Here is a 14,484-nt window from a genome sequence, read left to right as displayed (position 1 = left end):
TTTATCAATAATTACGCATAAAAAATATTATTCAATACTATGTTATAAATAAATGAGCTATTACCTGGAAGTTGGTCAAATTTAAAAACTATATAAATATATAAACTATATAAATAATTTGACCTTACGTTTAATCCTAGGGTCCGAGGGATCTTGTAATTGTTTTTTTTTGTTTTGTTTTTGTCAATCCATAACAAAAGTCCAGACAATATTTCAGCTAATATTGTTAATCAATCTACGTATAAAATAAACAACATTCGCATAATGCGTGCACAACATTTCTATATAATAATATGACACCGAACAACATATTAAATTGCCAGTAGATTTTCCCAACTATTGACAATCGCTCGCAGTTGACGTTCGTATAACTTGTAAGATGACATTTTCAGAATATCTTAAAGTCTAATATGAACTTCATCCAATTTATATGCTGATGGAAAAAGTTCACTATTGAAGTGAACTATAGGAGATATATTTCAAATATTAAAATAAATAACAACCTTATTTGCCTACGCTTTATACTCATAAAACCAATACATACATTATATTTTAGGCACACGTGTGGTTAAAAAAATAAAAAATAAATTCACTGATAATTAGATAAATAAATAATAATAGTACCGGACTGACTACAGCGCAGTTCGGTGTACTTATAAATTCTCCAATTATTTTTCACCGCAAATTTGGGTGATATTGAATTTTAGAAAATATATTAAACAACGCGATTAACGTCGCGCTTAATTTGTAAGTCTTCAAAATATTTCAATGTTGAAAACTGTTTATTTAAAAAAGGGTAGTTGTATTTTTCAATTGATGTGGTTCATCAATCATCATTGATTTGGCTGTGGCTCAGCCGGACCGGGTTTGATCCTCGACAATCGGGTGGCATTTTTCTCCGGGCAAGTCATGGTGTCCGGAGAACAAGTGCCGCCATCCCCCACTCCGGGGCATGGTAGAAACCTACGGGTGCCCCAATAGAAATTATGCCAAACAGGCGTCTGAACTAGGCCTTTGGGCCTACTCCCGGACATAGCGCCATACGAAAAAAAAAAACGTCTTATGATCCACTTTTTGTTGTATCAATGCAAAAAAAAACTGAAAAATAAATTATAAATTATGATCTTTTAAAATGTGATAGTTAAATATTTTAATATTTGAAAATATTGTAGACCTGCAGCAAAAATGCTTGCACACATGCGCTTCTGCAGCAATAAAAAAGAGATGCATACCTCATAAATAAATCGATCACAAAGTTCTGATTGCTCCATCAACTGTTTTGAATAATTTTACATATTTTATAAATCAGGAAAAATAAAAAGTTGGTTAGTGCGGAAGTAAACGGCATTTTATCTGCAACTTTTTATGTTAAAAAAAAAACAAAAATACTTATGATTATCTTGGTAATACTGTTATAATGTATAGAAAAATGCAGACGTTTATACGCAACTGCACCACTGAGTCTTCACCCTCCACTCACCAACGTAGATAATAATGTACTATATTAGTTCTATGGAAAAAATATTTTGCTCCATGTACGTATTTTTTTCTCGAGTTTTATTAAGGAATTCAAAAATCAAATAAATTTATACCTAATATAAACATACCAACAATTTCTAAAATATCAGATTTATATTTAGCAATGAAAAAAATAAAAAATTTAGATTTCTCAAGAATTAAATTTCTTAACATGTCGTTTACAAAAAAATTCTTAGATTTTTTCTTATAAGTAGGTACGTAACGACAATTTACTTTATTCACGCAGTTGGGTCGTAAACCGATGGCAGTGCAACTTGTTACGTATAAAAAAACAGTAGTCAAATTAGCTTTTTATAAATCAACCATTGTAACCTAATCGTTTTATTTATTCATAAGCCTGCGGCAACATTTTTACCACACAAAAAAAATAAATAATTTTTTACTTTTTTACATCTATGTGGAATTGCTAATTTTGTAAATTATATATAACATTACTGTGGGTAAATGATTTTTTGTTTAAAAATAATTTTAAATTTTAATAGTGATTATACTATTAATTGTTTTATACTCATTCCTTACCTATTAATCAGTTATCATAAATAATAATAATAATAATCATTTATTTTTATTTTTATTATTGATCCTAAGCCCGTGGTCACTATTATTGCCATTTTAGTTGTTTTTAGGGGGGAGGGGATTGGTTTGGAACATGTATTGTATTTGTGGCAAGCGTTTTGTTGCTAAAAGATCCCGGATGGTCATCCATCCGGGAGGTAGCAACGCCGGCTGTAGCACATAAGCGCGAATTATGAACCCAACGTGACCCAAAAGTGCAAAAATAAATAACCCATAAACGCAAAAAAATATTACCTTTTTAATAACCCATAAACACAAATCAATTTCATAAAAATGTGTATGTTATTAAAATCGTCGTCATTATATTAATATTTGATTAAGCATTTACAGCGATATTGACAATAATTATTTAAAAAATCAGTTAAAAATAAAAATAATAATTTTGAGTATTATTTTAAATTATTAGTTAAACAAGTATCATAAATAAATGAATAAACATATTAAACTAATATAATAATGATTAGGTACCTCAAAATTAAATTTGAAATTTGAAGTCAACTGTCATCAAGTATTTGAAGTATTCCAATCTGGACATTTTTTTTCTTTATACTAAGCAAATAATTATGAGGTAAAATTTTTTTAAATAATATATTCACTAAGTATTAGTGTTTATCGTGTTTTTGTAAGTACGCGTAAAATATTTATTTTTTTTAAATACCTAGTAATTTTATATTTAAATCTCTAAAAAAAATTTAATTCATGCAATAGCTCATATGGAATTAGATAAAAAAAAAAAGGATCTACGTATCATACGACAATATTATCGTTTAAAATATGTACCTACTATAAAATCTACCGAACTCTACCTATATGCAATACTATTGTTACTACTCCGAGTAACGTAAATCTTTATTATTATTTTTTTTGTATTTAACATTTTGAGTGACAATAATAAATTATTACCTTCAAAGTCGTCCGCGTAACGACACCGCTGCACTATTCTGCACCAACTGTTACCACTAACATTGCAGTGACCGTAAAAAAAAAGCAAGACGTTGGAGTCTCTATAGCTCCGTATTACTTCCGATACGACAAAATATTATTATTACGGTTGTGATATCGTCGCCTTTCCTCGCGCAAATAATATGTTACGCCGAACAAGATAATATTATTATTACGCTATTTTACCGCGAAGAATCACGTTGTTCGATGGGTATAATATAATATGTCGTGTGGTCGACGCGATTTGCGAGGGTATAATCACTTCCGACCTGAGAGCGCGGCGTGCTGCTCTAACATCCGACCCGGTGGTGCGTCATGGCGCTACTGCCGGGGACGAACACACGCTTCTTCGCTTTGTGGTGACACCGCGCACGTTGCAGGGACGTCATCGTTTCGACGTAAGTACAATAACAAACACCATCGTTGTACTCGCATCTTCGATACAATTATACACCTGCCTGACACAAGTACGTAATAATTAATTAAAATAATACGATAAAACAAAAAACATTTATAATGGTGATATTTAGGTGCCGTAATAATATCATGTAGATCATAATTGTATTATATAGTTGATAACAGCATTAAGTCGATGCTTCAGTCGTTGTTGTCACTGCGTATGTCATTTATATTTTGTTGAATAGCGTTTTTCGTCCCTCTACATTAACACAAAGTTATTTTTATAGTACCTAAATTGTACATGCTAAATATTATGCGCACTTGAAATATTTATATTGTATTCTCTGCGCCTTATAAACACACACATCAACATTTCGCATCAAAGTATGGATGATAATATAATGAAAAAACTATTTAACTGAATACCCATTATCACCGTGTGTGTCACTTATTCGTCCGAACGTTCACCGACATTCATGCGATGTTTCAAAAAAACAATCTTTTCAAACCATAAATTAAAATATTTATAATTATATCGTACCTTGTAATGAAAGTGATCAGTTGGATTATCAATAACACAATACTCTCGATGTTGGGTCGTTCGGTGTTGGACGGTATTCTACTCAAACTCCAAATTTATATCATTAATTTTCGAAAGTATATAATAGGGAACAAGTACCTATAATATACAATGTTGATAATGGGAATATTAAAGCAAAATAAAAATAATAATAATATATAAGTAAGTGTGTACTTGTATTGTACATTTGATTATTATCAGTCTAATATTATTTAATCAAAAATCTATATAAATTTATAATAATAATATTTCACTCGGAGTAACAAATTAAAGTATTGGCTGTACAGAGATTTAATCAAAATAATATTCAAGTAGGTATAAAATTTATAAAACAAGACATAATGTATTATTATTATTGTAATGAAATAATAGAAATTAATTCAAATCTGGCTATATTAATTCACTATAGGTTATGTTTAATAAATTACATAATTTAAAAAAAGATTGTAGCAACATAATATTTTGAAGGCACAAACTTTTATGATATATAGTAACACAAAAAAATCTATGAAAATTCAACACAAGATTTGTACAATATTTGTGTCAAATATAAAACCTACAAGACTTGGGTTATATAAATAAAAAACATAAATACCAAAAATATAAAAAATATGATATCGGACCATTCTACAAGTTGAGGACGAGGTTTGTTGTATCACAATGTAACTAAAATTGAACGTACGTATAGTACGTATAATATTGTTGAATTTACTGTGTGTTAATGATCGTAACAATTTAAGAGCATATCAAATGATAATAATAGTGAAATACAAAATATAAACTTTGCCTCGAACACATCTAAGTGATCTTACTGTTCGACATGAACTAAGATATTGTTATACCTTAGTCGTTTTATTCAATCTTCTATTAATCATGAAACATCTATAATGGTCACGACGTCAACCGTTAGAGGACGCTAGCCATTTTGACAGGTTGTAAAGATTTGCATTATCTGCAGACTGTATTAAATATTATTATATCGTTCTATTTAAAAGTAGACGTTTCTTGCCGATTTTCAAAATAAAGTGCTTCATCTTTTTTTTTATACCTTAAGCATATAGATTTATTCCACACAAAATTGTTAACTGTAAACTACAATATTATAAGACTCGACTTCAATCCGTCACTATAAAGTAAAAAACATACTTAATACTTTTATTACGTCTGATTTTAGGTAGGTTTACATATTTATAAAATATCTCATCAGAGTTATGAAAGTATTTATGATGGAACTTAACCATTAAACAACCTACACTAAAATCCGTAATAAAATTTTTAATATTTTTTAAATACAGTTACAAATATTAAAACAAAATGTTAATTTCAGAAATCATAATAGTTAAATTTTTATTGTTACACCAAGCAGTGACAATACAAATATCTGTGACGATTTAAACATTAAATAAATTATTATTTCATAAAATTTTGATCACTTCACAAATTATTTGCAAGTAAATATGAATAGTAAATGATTTCCTTATCAAATAAAAAACAAAATAAATTATAAGTATAAGATATTCATAAAACTAGTGGATCAAAATAATAAATAAATACATGATTAATTCAATTAAGTATTTTATTTAAAAAAAAAAATCATAATAAATTAATAAAATCTAAATCAATACAACTATCAATAACATAAATAAATTATTAAAAGAAAAAAAATGCATAAATATGCCTTAGTTTACTATGAGAAAATATTCACTAAATAATACAATAATAAACACCTAATGCATAGCACGATATTATGTAATCTTTCAGTGTTGAATAATTCGTACTGTACAAATGGTTAAGAAGATTATACATTTATGATCGACACAAATAATATTAAAATTAATTTTGTAATATTAAAATAAAATATCCAACACAACATAGGAGTTTAATTTATTGTTTTATATTGTAGGCGGATTATTTTTTAGTTTATAAAAACTATGCAATTATTTTTATCGCTGAATAGGCAAGAATATATTTTAAAATCGAACTACCAACATCGAATAATAGTCAAATCTACTGTTAACACAGAACTACGGTTCGTTATGACTGATATAAAATATCAACGGGTGTTCCTTATATTGAATACTTTTAAGGTGTAAGAAATTTATAGAAAATGAAAAAAATGGAAAGTATAACAACAGACGAAATAAAAAAATGAAATAAATAATGATGAATCCCCTGTTGTTTGTTTTTCCCGAAAATAACAGTTGGCAATTTAGAGTTTGAGATGATATCGATTTAGAAAATTACTGATAGCATCGGAACAAATTTATCGGCTAGTTTAGGTGGGAACAAAAAACGTTTTTGCCGTTATAAACTACCAAACATTTTTTTTTTTTAATAATTTGTAATATATTTTCTTATAGAAATACCTATAACACAGTATTTTTCAGAGGAACTAGTTTTCAGTAACGACGGACACTTAAATTATATATTTTATTATTTTCGAGTTTACGCCGCAATGTTATTATTATATCGTATCATGGACGTAAGTCAGATATGATTTATAAACAGAGCCACAGAGGTTGCTGAAAGATTAGGTCGAGTGCGCTTTTATCGTGTCTCTCTATTTACGTTAAGGTTAAGCACATTGATAAAACACATAAAAAGTTCATCCGATCTTTTAGCGAGCTCACTGGCAGTATTATAGTATACGACGATGGAGTAAAGAAATGGTTATTTGGAGATAACTACGATGATTCGGAATCGCCGGACTGGTTTTGACCAAGTGCCGTCTCGATGACCACCTCCTTAGCTTCTTCCCCATTACATCTGAAAAAATCCAATACACATTTTAGTTTTAATATTAAAATAGGTACGTAAATAACTATTTGTTTAGCAAGAAAAAAAATATTCGATGTAGGCATAACATTTATATTTGATAAAATAATTTTTGTCTTATTTATAATAATGACCATGATTATGATTTTTAATAGATTACATTACATTAATTAGTTGTAAAGGTATATTTCACATACAAACAAAAACATAATATCACACCTACTCCTGGAATGCCCTAATCTATCTGAACAAAGAAAAATCTTTCCACACTTAACATTAAAAGATATTTTAAGTATAGATAATTTTAACCTCCTAATAACATTCCTTAAAATAACTAATCTCTATAATAGAATTTAAATAATTATATATTACTGTTACCTATACCATTAACACCATATACCTGTATTATACTGTACTTCCTTTATTTAAATATTAATATTAAGATGATTGTAAATAACTTGTAAACATGTTTTTCCGGCTAATGACTTTATTGTTGAAGCCTTATCATTAATAAAAAAAAAAAAAAAAAAAAAAACATAATATATAAGTACAATTTGAATTTCAAAATCATCAAACTTAATAAAATATTATTAATTTAATTTCTGTTTATATAGTGTAGATTGGTATGAATGAAAACTAATCGTAGAGTGAAAACTCAGTCTTAGTCTTCATTTTTTGTATCCTACATGTTCCATTACTTAACTTAAAATCATTAAAGGGAAGTTTACTTAAGAGAAATATAAGACAAGAAACGTTCCAACCCCTTTCCGGTAAATCTCAAACTTAATTATATACACCTAATTTTTGATTCGGAAAAGTTAAATTGGGTAATTAATCTTGACCCACGAACAATCCCCGTCTGGGAGGAAACAACGAAGACGGTTTACGACAAAAAAAAATAATACGGTTTATAACACTGCGGTTAATATATAAATACATTATTAATTGACTGAAAATCTTTTCTACATACACAAACGTACGTTTTACATAATACACATTTTTATTATTACAATCCTACAATAAAGTGATAGCTGATTAGAAAAAAAAAACTGAAATTTTTTAAAAGATTTACCTACGAAAAACAATTTTTTTAAATACAATTTTGTGGATGTATGAAACACTTTATGATACCGTGATCGATTTACAGAATCACTATCTAGACATGTTTTGAAAATTAAATACTATTTCCAACAATAAAATTAATCGTATAAAACATTAAATTTTAAAAATTATCATTAATGCTCATGAAAATGTACTAAAATCTATAATTAAAAACCTAGAAAGTGGATATCGCTCTGCTGTACAGTAGGTTACAAGTGGGTTACTGTAATGGATGGAATTAAATTTGAATCCAATGGTATTATATCATTGTATACGAAAAACGCTTCTGAACGGCGACTGTTTATCTGCAGTCTAGGATATATTATAGATTATTATTACTTATTATTAATACTTATTAAAATATTTGACTTTCCGATGGACATTTTTTTTTTTTTTTTTTTGAGAAAGATTAACTAAATTGTAAGGAATCTTCTATTAAATTTTCAAATCTTAGATTTAAAAAGAAAATTTTTTATGAATATCTAGCTTAAAATTATTTGCGAATTTTTGTGACCAACTAAATCACTTTCTGATCGAAACAGGTACTGAAGTCGAAAATCGAAGCACTTTTACTGCGAAAAAACGTGATGACAGACACAAAAAAAAGCTCAAAAATGGCTAAAATTTTCCGAACTTTAAACCGTAGGAACAAAATCCAAAATACGACACTTAACATCTCTTTTCATTTTTCATTTGAAGCAATATTTCTGGTAGAAAACGTCGTCCGTAATTATTTAATATTATAAAATCGTGAAGTCATACGATTTTTCTCCCTTAACCACTGTTATTTCGAGAACCGTTTCGAAAATCTAAAAATGACCTTTCCAAAGCACTAGCTCAAGAACATTACCTTTTCAGAAAAGATGCTATATTTGATACTTTTGAGCAAGTTTAGAGGGAGAAAAAGTGTTTACAGAATAAAAAAGAAAAAAATATCATTGTAAAACCAATACAATCCTCGCTCCGCTCAAAATCTAAAATCACGATTGCCAAAATTAAAATTTGAACAGGTGTTTTATAGTATTTCCACTAATAATATTTTGCAAGAATAAGTTACACCTTACACGCATATTTTATAGAAAAGTATGTATAATATATACCATATGTGGAAAAAAATAATGCCCATGGCAGAACTTCAACTTTTTTTAAATGTTAATTTACTTAAGTAGGTACCAATAATTAAATTATATGCATTAAATATTATCATACAAATCGAATTATTAATAAAATGTTGGAATGTATATGATATCATTATATCCATTAAAAAAGACTTTTAAAATTACTTTGCTAAGTATAATATCGTGAAGTTTAAAATTTTTTTTTCTAAACCAAATATTATTATAATTATAGGTGTTTAATATATGGATACAATAATATTGTAATGTATTCACTATTCATATACATATATTTATGAAAACAAAATACGTTTTAATATTATTTTTTATTTAATTATTCGGATCAAGCGATAAATTAATTTATGGAGAAATTAATACTTTTCACAAATTTTTAACATATATAATAACAGAGCTAATATAAGTATAATATTTTATTTCTTAAATTATATGATTATGTTTTTAAAAAATTTTAAAAACAAATATAATATATAAAGTAATATGTAATAACACCTCAATAACTTATATTACAAATTAAAATATTCTGTTTTAGAAATATATTAAATTATGTATAACTTATAAATGTGTTATACTTAAAAACTTTTTTTTTAGCTACTGAAGCATAAACATTTTTTTAAATGTATCTACTTAGTACTTATTTACACGAGACGAAAATTCCCATAATAGTCAAGTATTGTAACATTTGTAAAATGCATTTAGTTTTTATTTTAAGTTCCCAACTTATATTTCTAAATACCTACTTAATACTTTAAATATTAGAATATATTTTATGAACAATTTCAAATAATATTTTTAATATTATGTACCAATAAAATAATATTATACACATATATATTATATATGTATATGTTCATGATACCTAATTACATGATCCATTTAATCTTATTAAAAGGCGTTCAAAATTTATATTTAAGTATACGTATATGAATAAATAAATAAGTTGATATTTTATGATTTTATGTTTTAAAACAAATTTAAATTTATCAAATGGGAAAAAATGTGTAACACTGTTAGGATATAATAATACTATAATATGTATGATGTGTATTTAATATTTATATTATATAAACTGCCCCTTGAAGTAATTAAAGTCAATATTTTACCACTATAATGTATTATGTTCAACTTAATAATTCCATATAATATTATTATCACCTCTTAGGGACTTCCGCATTTGAATGAATACCGGTTTATTTGATGAATATTGTAAAGGCTCTTAACAAACCACAAAATAAATAATTTATAATTTATTTTCCAATGTTATTATTAATATGTTAAGTATGTAGGTATACTTTAATGTATATAAATAGCATCCATCTGCAACTTCCCAATACTTAATGATCAAATAACGAATAATATTAATTAATAAACCTACATTTTAAATTGCTGAAATTTTAATTAAACACCTTGCATATACATATTATCCGATTTCCAACACAATTTCATATAAATAACATACAAAGCAACTAACATATATATATATATATATATTTATTTATAAATGTATAATGAACAGTTAAGAAATAACTAATCAAAAATATACGTTCATTAGATTTATCTATGCTTATATCTATTATTTAACTCTAAATATATTATACATATTATCATTTTTTTAAGCTTTTTAAATCACCTAAATACTTTTAAATCAGTATCAGAATTATCATCATGACAATCTGTGTTTATGACAAAATCTATAGTATTTTACAATTATTGTTATACAGTACACAGTGACTATTAGAAATCGACTACTATGTGGGACAATTTAATTTTCATTCATTAAAAAAATAAAATACCTAAAGAAAGTTGTTACAAAAATAATAACCTATTAAATATATTATACTTAATTATTGTAGTACCTATATCCTATCAATAAACGTACCAATGTACGTGATTGCGTATTATAATCGTTTAATATTATTTTATTATATAGTTTAAAATTGTAATATTCTTTTAAAAATCCTCACTTCATTTTTTCTAAAATAATTATATGTACCTACCAATATAAAAGCATTTTACACTAAAAAAAATGAGCAAAACGTATTTGTCAATATAATTATAAAAATTAGTTCTTTAATTTTGATTACATTATTACGATCATTGAAATAACTTTTATCAACTTATATCAATAATAAATACCTAAATAATTGGTCATTTGAATTATGTTTCTTTATTTTTACAATTTTGCAAAACGTATTTAACGACCAATACCTAAGTACTAAGCAGGTTATTACACTTTTCACTTTTAGTTTATTAACATTTTTTAGAACAAATTACATTAGTTTTTAAATTATCAACTCAATTATGCAGCTCAGGCATAAAAATTGAGTTAATTTAACGTGGCACTTTTAATTTATTTATATTTTGTAAACATGTTTTTGATTCTGAGCAGAATGACGAATTTATTGATCTTACAACGATGTATATTTTTTTTTTGTGTCTGTCATTATTTTTTTGGAGCAATGAAATGTAAAAATGCTTTTATTTTCAACTTTAAGGATAATTTATAGTTGAAAATTGGATCTAGCTACTTATTATATTTTGAGGAATACAAATTAAAAAATCCCTAGAAATTTTCAATACAATCAGGAAAAACTAACAAAAAATTAAGGAGCAAGGAGAATTTTAATGCAAAACTAGTTTTGATTAATCCATTTTGTTTTAATAGTGTAACTCAAAAACGAATAACTGTAGATACTTAACATTTTCACCAAATGTTTAAATTATCAATTTATATTATTTTAACTCTTTTTGAGTTATAAATAGGCATTTGGCATTTCTCATTTTTTTAGAGCTTTTACTATAGATGTCAATAAAAAATGTTTGCGCGGTCAAATACTTTGAAATTTTAATAAAACGTTTTTCATAAGTTTTTAACACCAAAACAAAAACAAAAATTAAAGTTCAAATTTTAACAAAAACCGTAAATTTACGATAATGCTCAAACTGTCTTTAGTTAAAAATGTATAACATTTTGAATTTTTATACCTGATGCTTGAATATTATGTATAATATACAATATTCCTTATAAGTAGTTCATAAAGAAACTATAAATATATATACAATTTCCACCTTTATTGTTCAAATTAAGACGCAAATAATAAATTAGATATGATATCGAAAAATAACGATTTTAGTTAGCTTTTAGTAATTTATGAATATTATTTGAAGGTATTTGAAACTTTTAACATACATTTTTATACTTAATATAAATGCAGTGCTATTTCAAATGCAATATTTTTCGGCAAAGATTATTATAAATTACTAAAAGTAAAATAAATTAGGTACATTATTTATGTAACATAAAATTTACCTAGTAATGTGTAGACTTCCCACCATCATCTTCACACAGAAACGTTTTTCATTGAATTAAAATCTAACACATACATTATACAGCGACTTTTTCAATGGCAATGAGTTACACTCGACACCTACTATCATCAAACGGTACCCACTTACATATCTTTTCTTTTTGAAATTAATTCCCTTTATATTACTACGTCAAATTAAATTATTACCTATTATAAGACGTGTACATGACATTACCCATAATTTATTATACTCATTCGCTTTAAAAAAATTAATGTTGGCTGGAGATGAATAAAAACATTAACAATTATTATATTATCAATGTACACATAATAATAATAATTAATAATAAGCTATAAAAACAATAATCATTGTAAGATAATGTCAGTGGACGCTTAGCTATTATAGACATGCATGAGAAGATGTATACGCAGTATATATATATTATATAGGCATGAAACAGTATTTAGTCAGCGGATCGTTGAAAGAGTAAAGTGATTTGCTCTATTTCCTTTCGATTTTACTCACTGAACCCAGTCAAACGCGATAACCTCGATCCGAAAAATGAACACGACCCCGATGACAGATTTTATAAGACGAAATTGTCTATGATAACAACTATGGATTTTAGGAAACGCTCTGATTGAGTATCCACTAACAAAATAATGATGAACAATCATGTAATTAAATATTAATCATTGTTTCCTGTTCATCGTCCGACTGCAGCTGCATGTAGAATTGTAGACTATATAATAGAGTCCTCCCCTGCTGACGGCTAATTATAATATATCGATATTTTGAAGGTAAATATTTTAGTGTAACGCTGTCCACTTTCCCACGGATCGATGAAAAAACCATAAATGTTGTTATTGTACCACGTAGGTACATAAAGGCGGTATTGGTAATAAAAATTAAAACTGAATTTAACACATTTTACGGACGGAGAATGACAATACTGAGAAATCTGCGTACAGATTGATTATGAACGTCATCATCGTGATAAATCGTCATATATCCGATTATGTCGAGAGAGTAAGAGTCATTTCTAGTGCAGGATTTCATGAACAAACTGGGTTAATCGAGACGTCAGAGATCTGAGAAATTTTAAAAGCACAGTCATTTATGATTATATATGCCTCTGGATATGCCTGTTAGTATTTGACACGTTAATAAACTGCCACGGATAAATACACCACGTACAATTTTGTTACATTAATAAGTAATTATTTATCATGCTTATTTTACAAAAAAAAAATTCATTAACAGTTTATAACAAGGAAAAAAAATTATGATAATAAATACATTTTTGATTTTGATTTATAACAATAAAGTTACGTTATTATTAAGTAAATCTGAACGTCAGTCAATGGATTATTATTAAACTATATCAAACTGCTGCGATTTAATGTATTATCTTTTTCAAATTACAAATTTAACGAAACATCTACTATATATATTATACAGACCATTAATATTGTATCTTTTTTAAAAGCTAAATAAAGCTTCTAATATGTTTAACGTATACCGTCTAATACGTTGATAAAACCAAATAATTTAAAAGATAAACCATTACTTTTCTTTTAAATATCGACTCATATAAAATGATATCGGCAATTAAAAGTGAAAAAACTAATAACTATTTAAAAAAAAGAGAGAGATTTATGTTTAAATCAATCTGATAATATAATATTTTAGGTGGGTATACCTATCATTAAACGATTACAATGAATATTAGAATAGAGAAAACCCCATAAAATCAGATCCCGTAGTGAAAAATGTAGATATCGTATAATGGCAAATTCTAATTATAGATATAAATTATATTCGTGTATGAAATGTACGCGTTATTAAGAACATTAAATTTCGAAAAATCTGAACAAAAATATTTAAATGTTTTAAATGAATAATTATCGTATTAAATTTCTTAACTGTTCTGAGGAGAGTACCTATTTTAGCTTGAAAATTTGATTTTTATGAACAGCAGCAACAAAAACAATAATATTATGTTTGATGAGTATTTAACTCATGAATAAGTAATCAATTGCTAATAATATTATGTTACAACAAAGATAGATTGATTTCCCTCTATTGACCTCTCTAAATTATTCTCTATTAATTACTGTAGTCTAAAAA

At 26.3% G+C, this 14,484-nt stretch overlaps 2 protein-coding genes across 4 annotated transcripts in view; both read right to left on the bottom strand.

Moving 5' to 3' along the window:
• Nucleotides 1-3,377, bottom strand: part of LOC107163545 (A-type potassium channel modulatory protein KCNIP1-like) — a 414,281-nt gene extending 410,904 nt beyond the window's left edge. For 2 of the 3 annotated variants that reach the window (XM_089229331.1, XM_089229332.1), the window contains exon 1: nucleotides 3,019-3,375. The gene's annotated coding sequence lies outside the window, so the exon portion shown is untranslated. Of the gene's footprint in view, nucleotides 1-3,018 lie in introns of all 3 variants that reach the window. The other variant, XM_089229333.1, reaches the window with a different exon arrangement.
• A 2,217-nt stretch (nucleotides 3,378-5,594) lies between these two features.
• The window catches only part of LOC107163567 (uncharacterized), a 34,907-nt gene continuing 26,017 nt past the window's right edge, over nucleotides 5,595-14,484 (bottom strand). The window contains exon 3 of the mRNA XM_015511029.2: nucleotides 5,595-6,802. Coding sequence (XP_015366515.2) covers nucleotides 6,721-6,802 — 82 coding nt within the window. The 3' untranslated portion in view covers nucleotides 5,595-6,720. The remainder of the gene's footprint in view (nucleotides 6,803-14,484) is intronic.

The sequence above is a fragment of the Diuraphis noxia genome, unplaced genomic scaffold, assembly GCF_037042655.1.
Source record: "Diuraphis noxia isolate RWA-SAM2 unplaced genomic scaffold, SU_Dnox_SAM2 contig0005, whole genome shotgun sequence".
In the NCBI taxonomy this organism is placed as follows: Eukaryota; Metazoa; Arthropoda; class Insecta; order Hemiptera; family Aphididae; genus Diuraphis; species Diuraphis noxia.
This window is presented reverse-complemented; position numbering and strand designations above follow the sequence as displayed.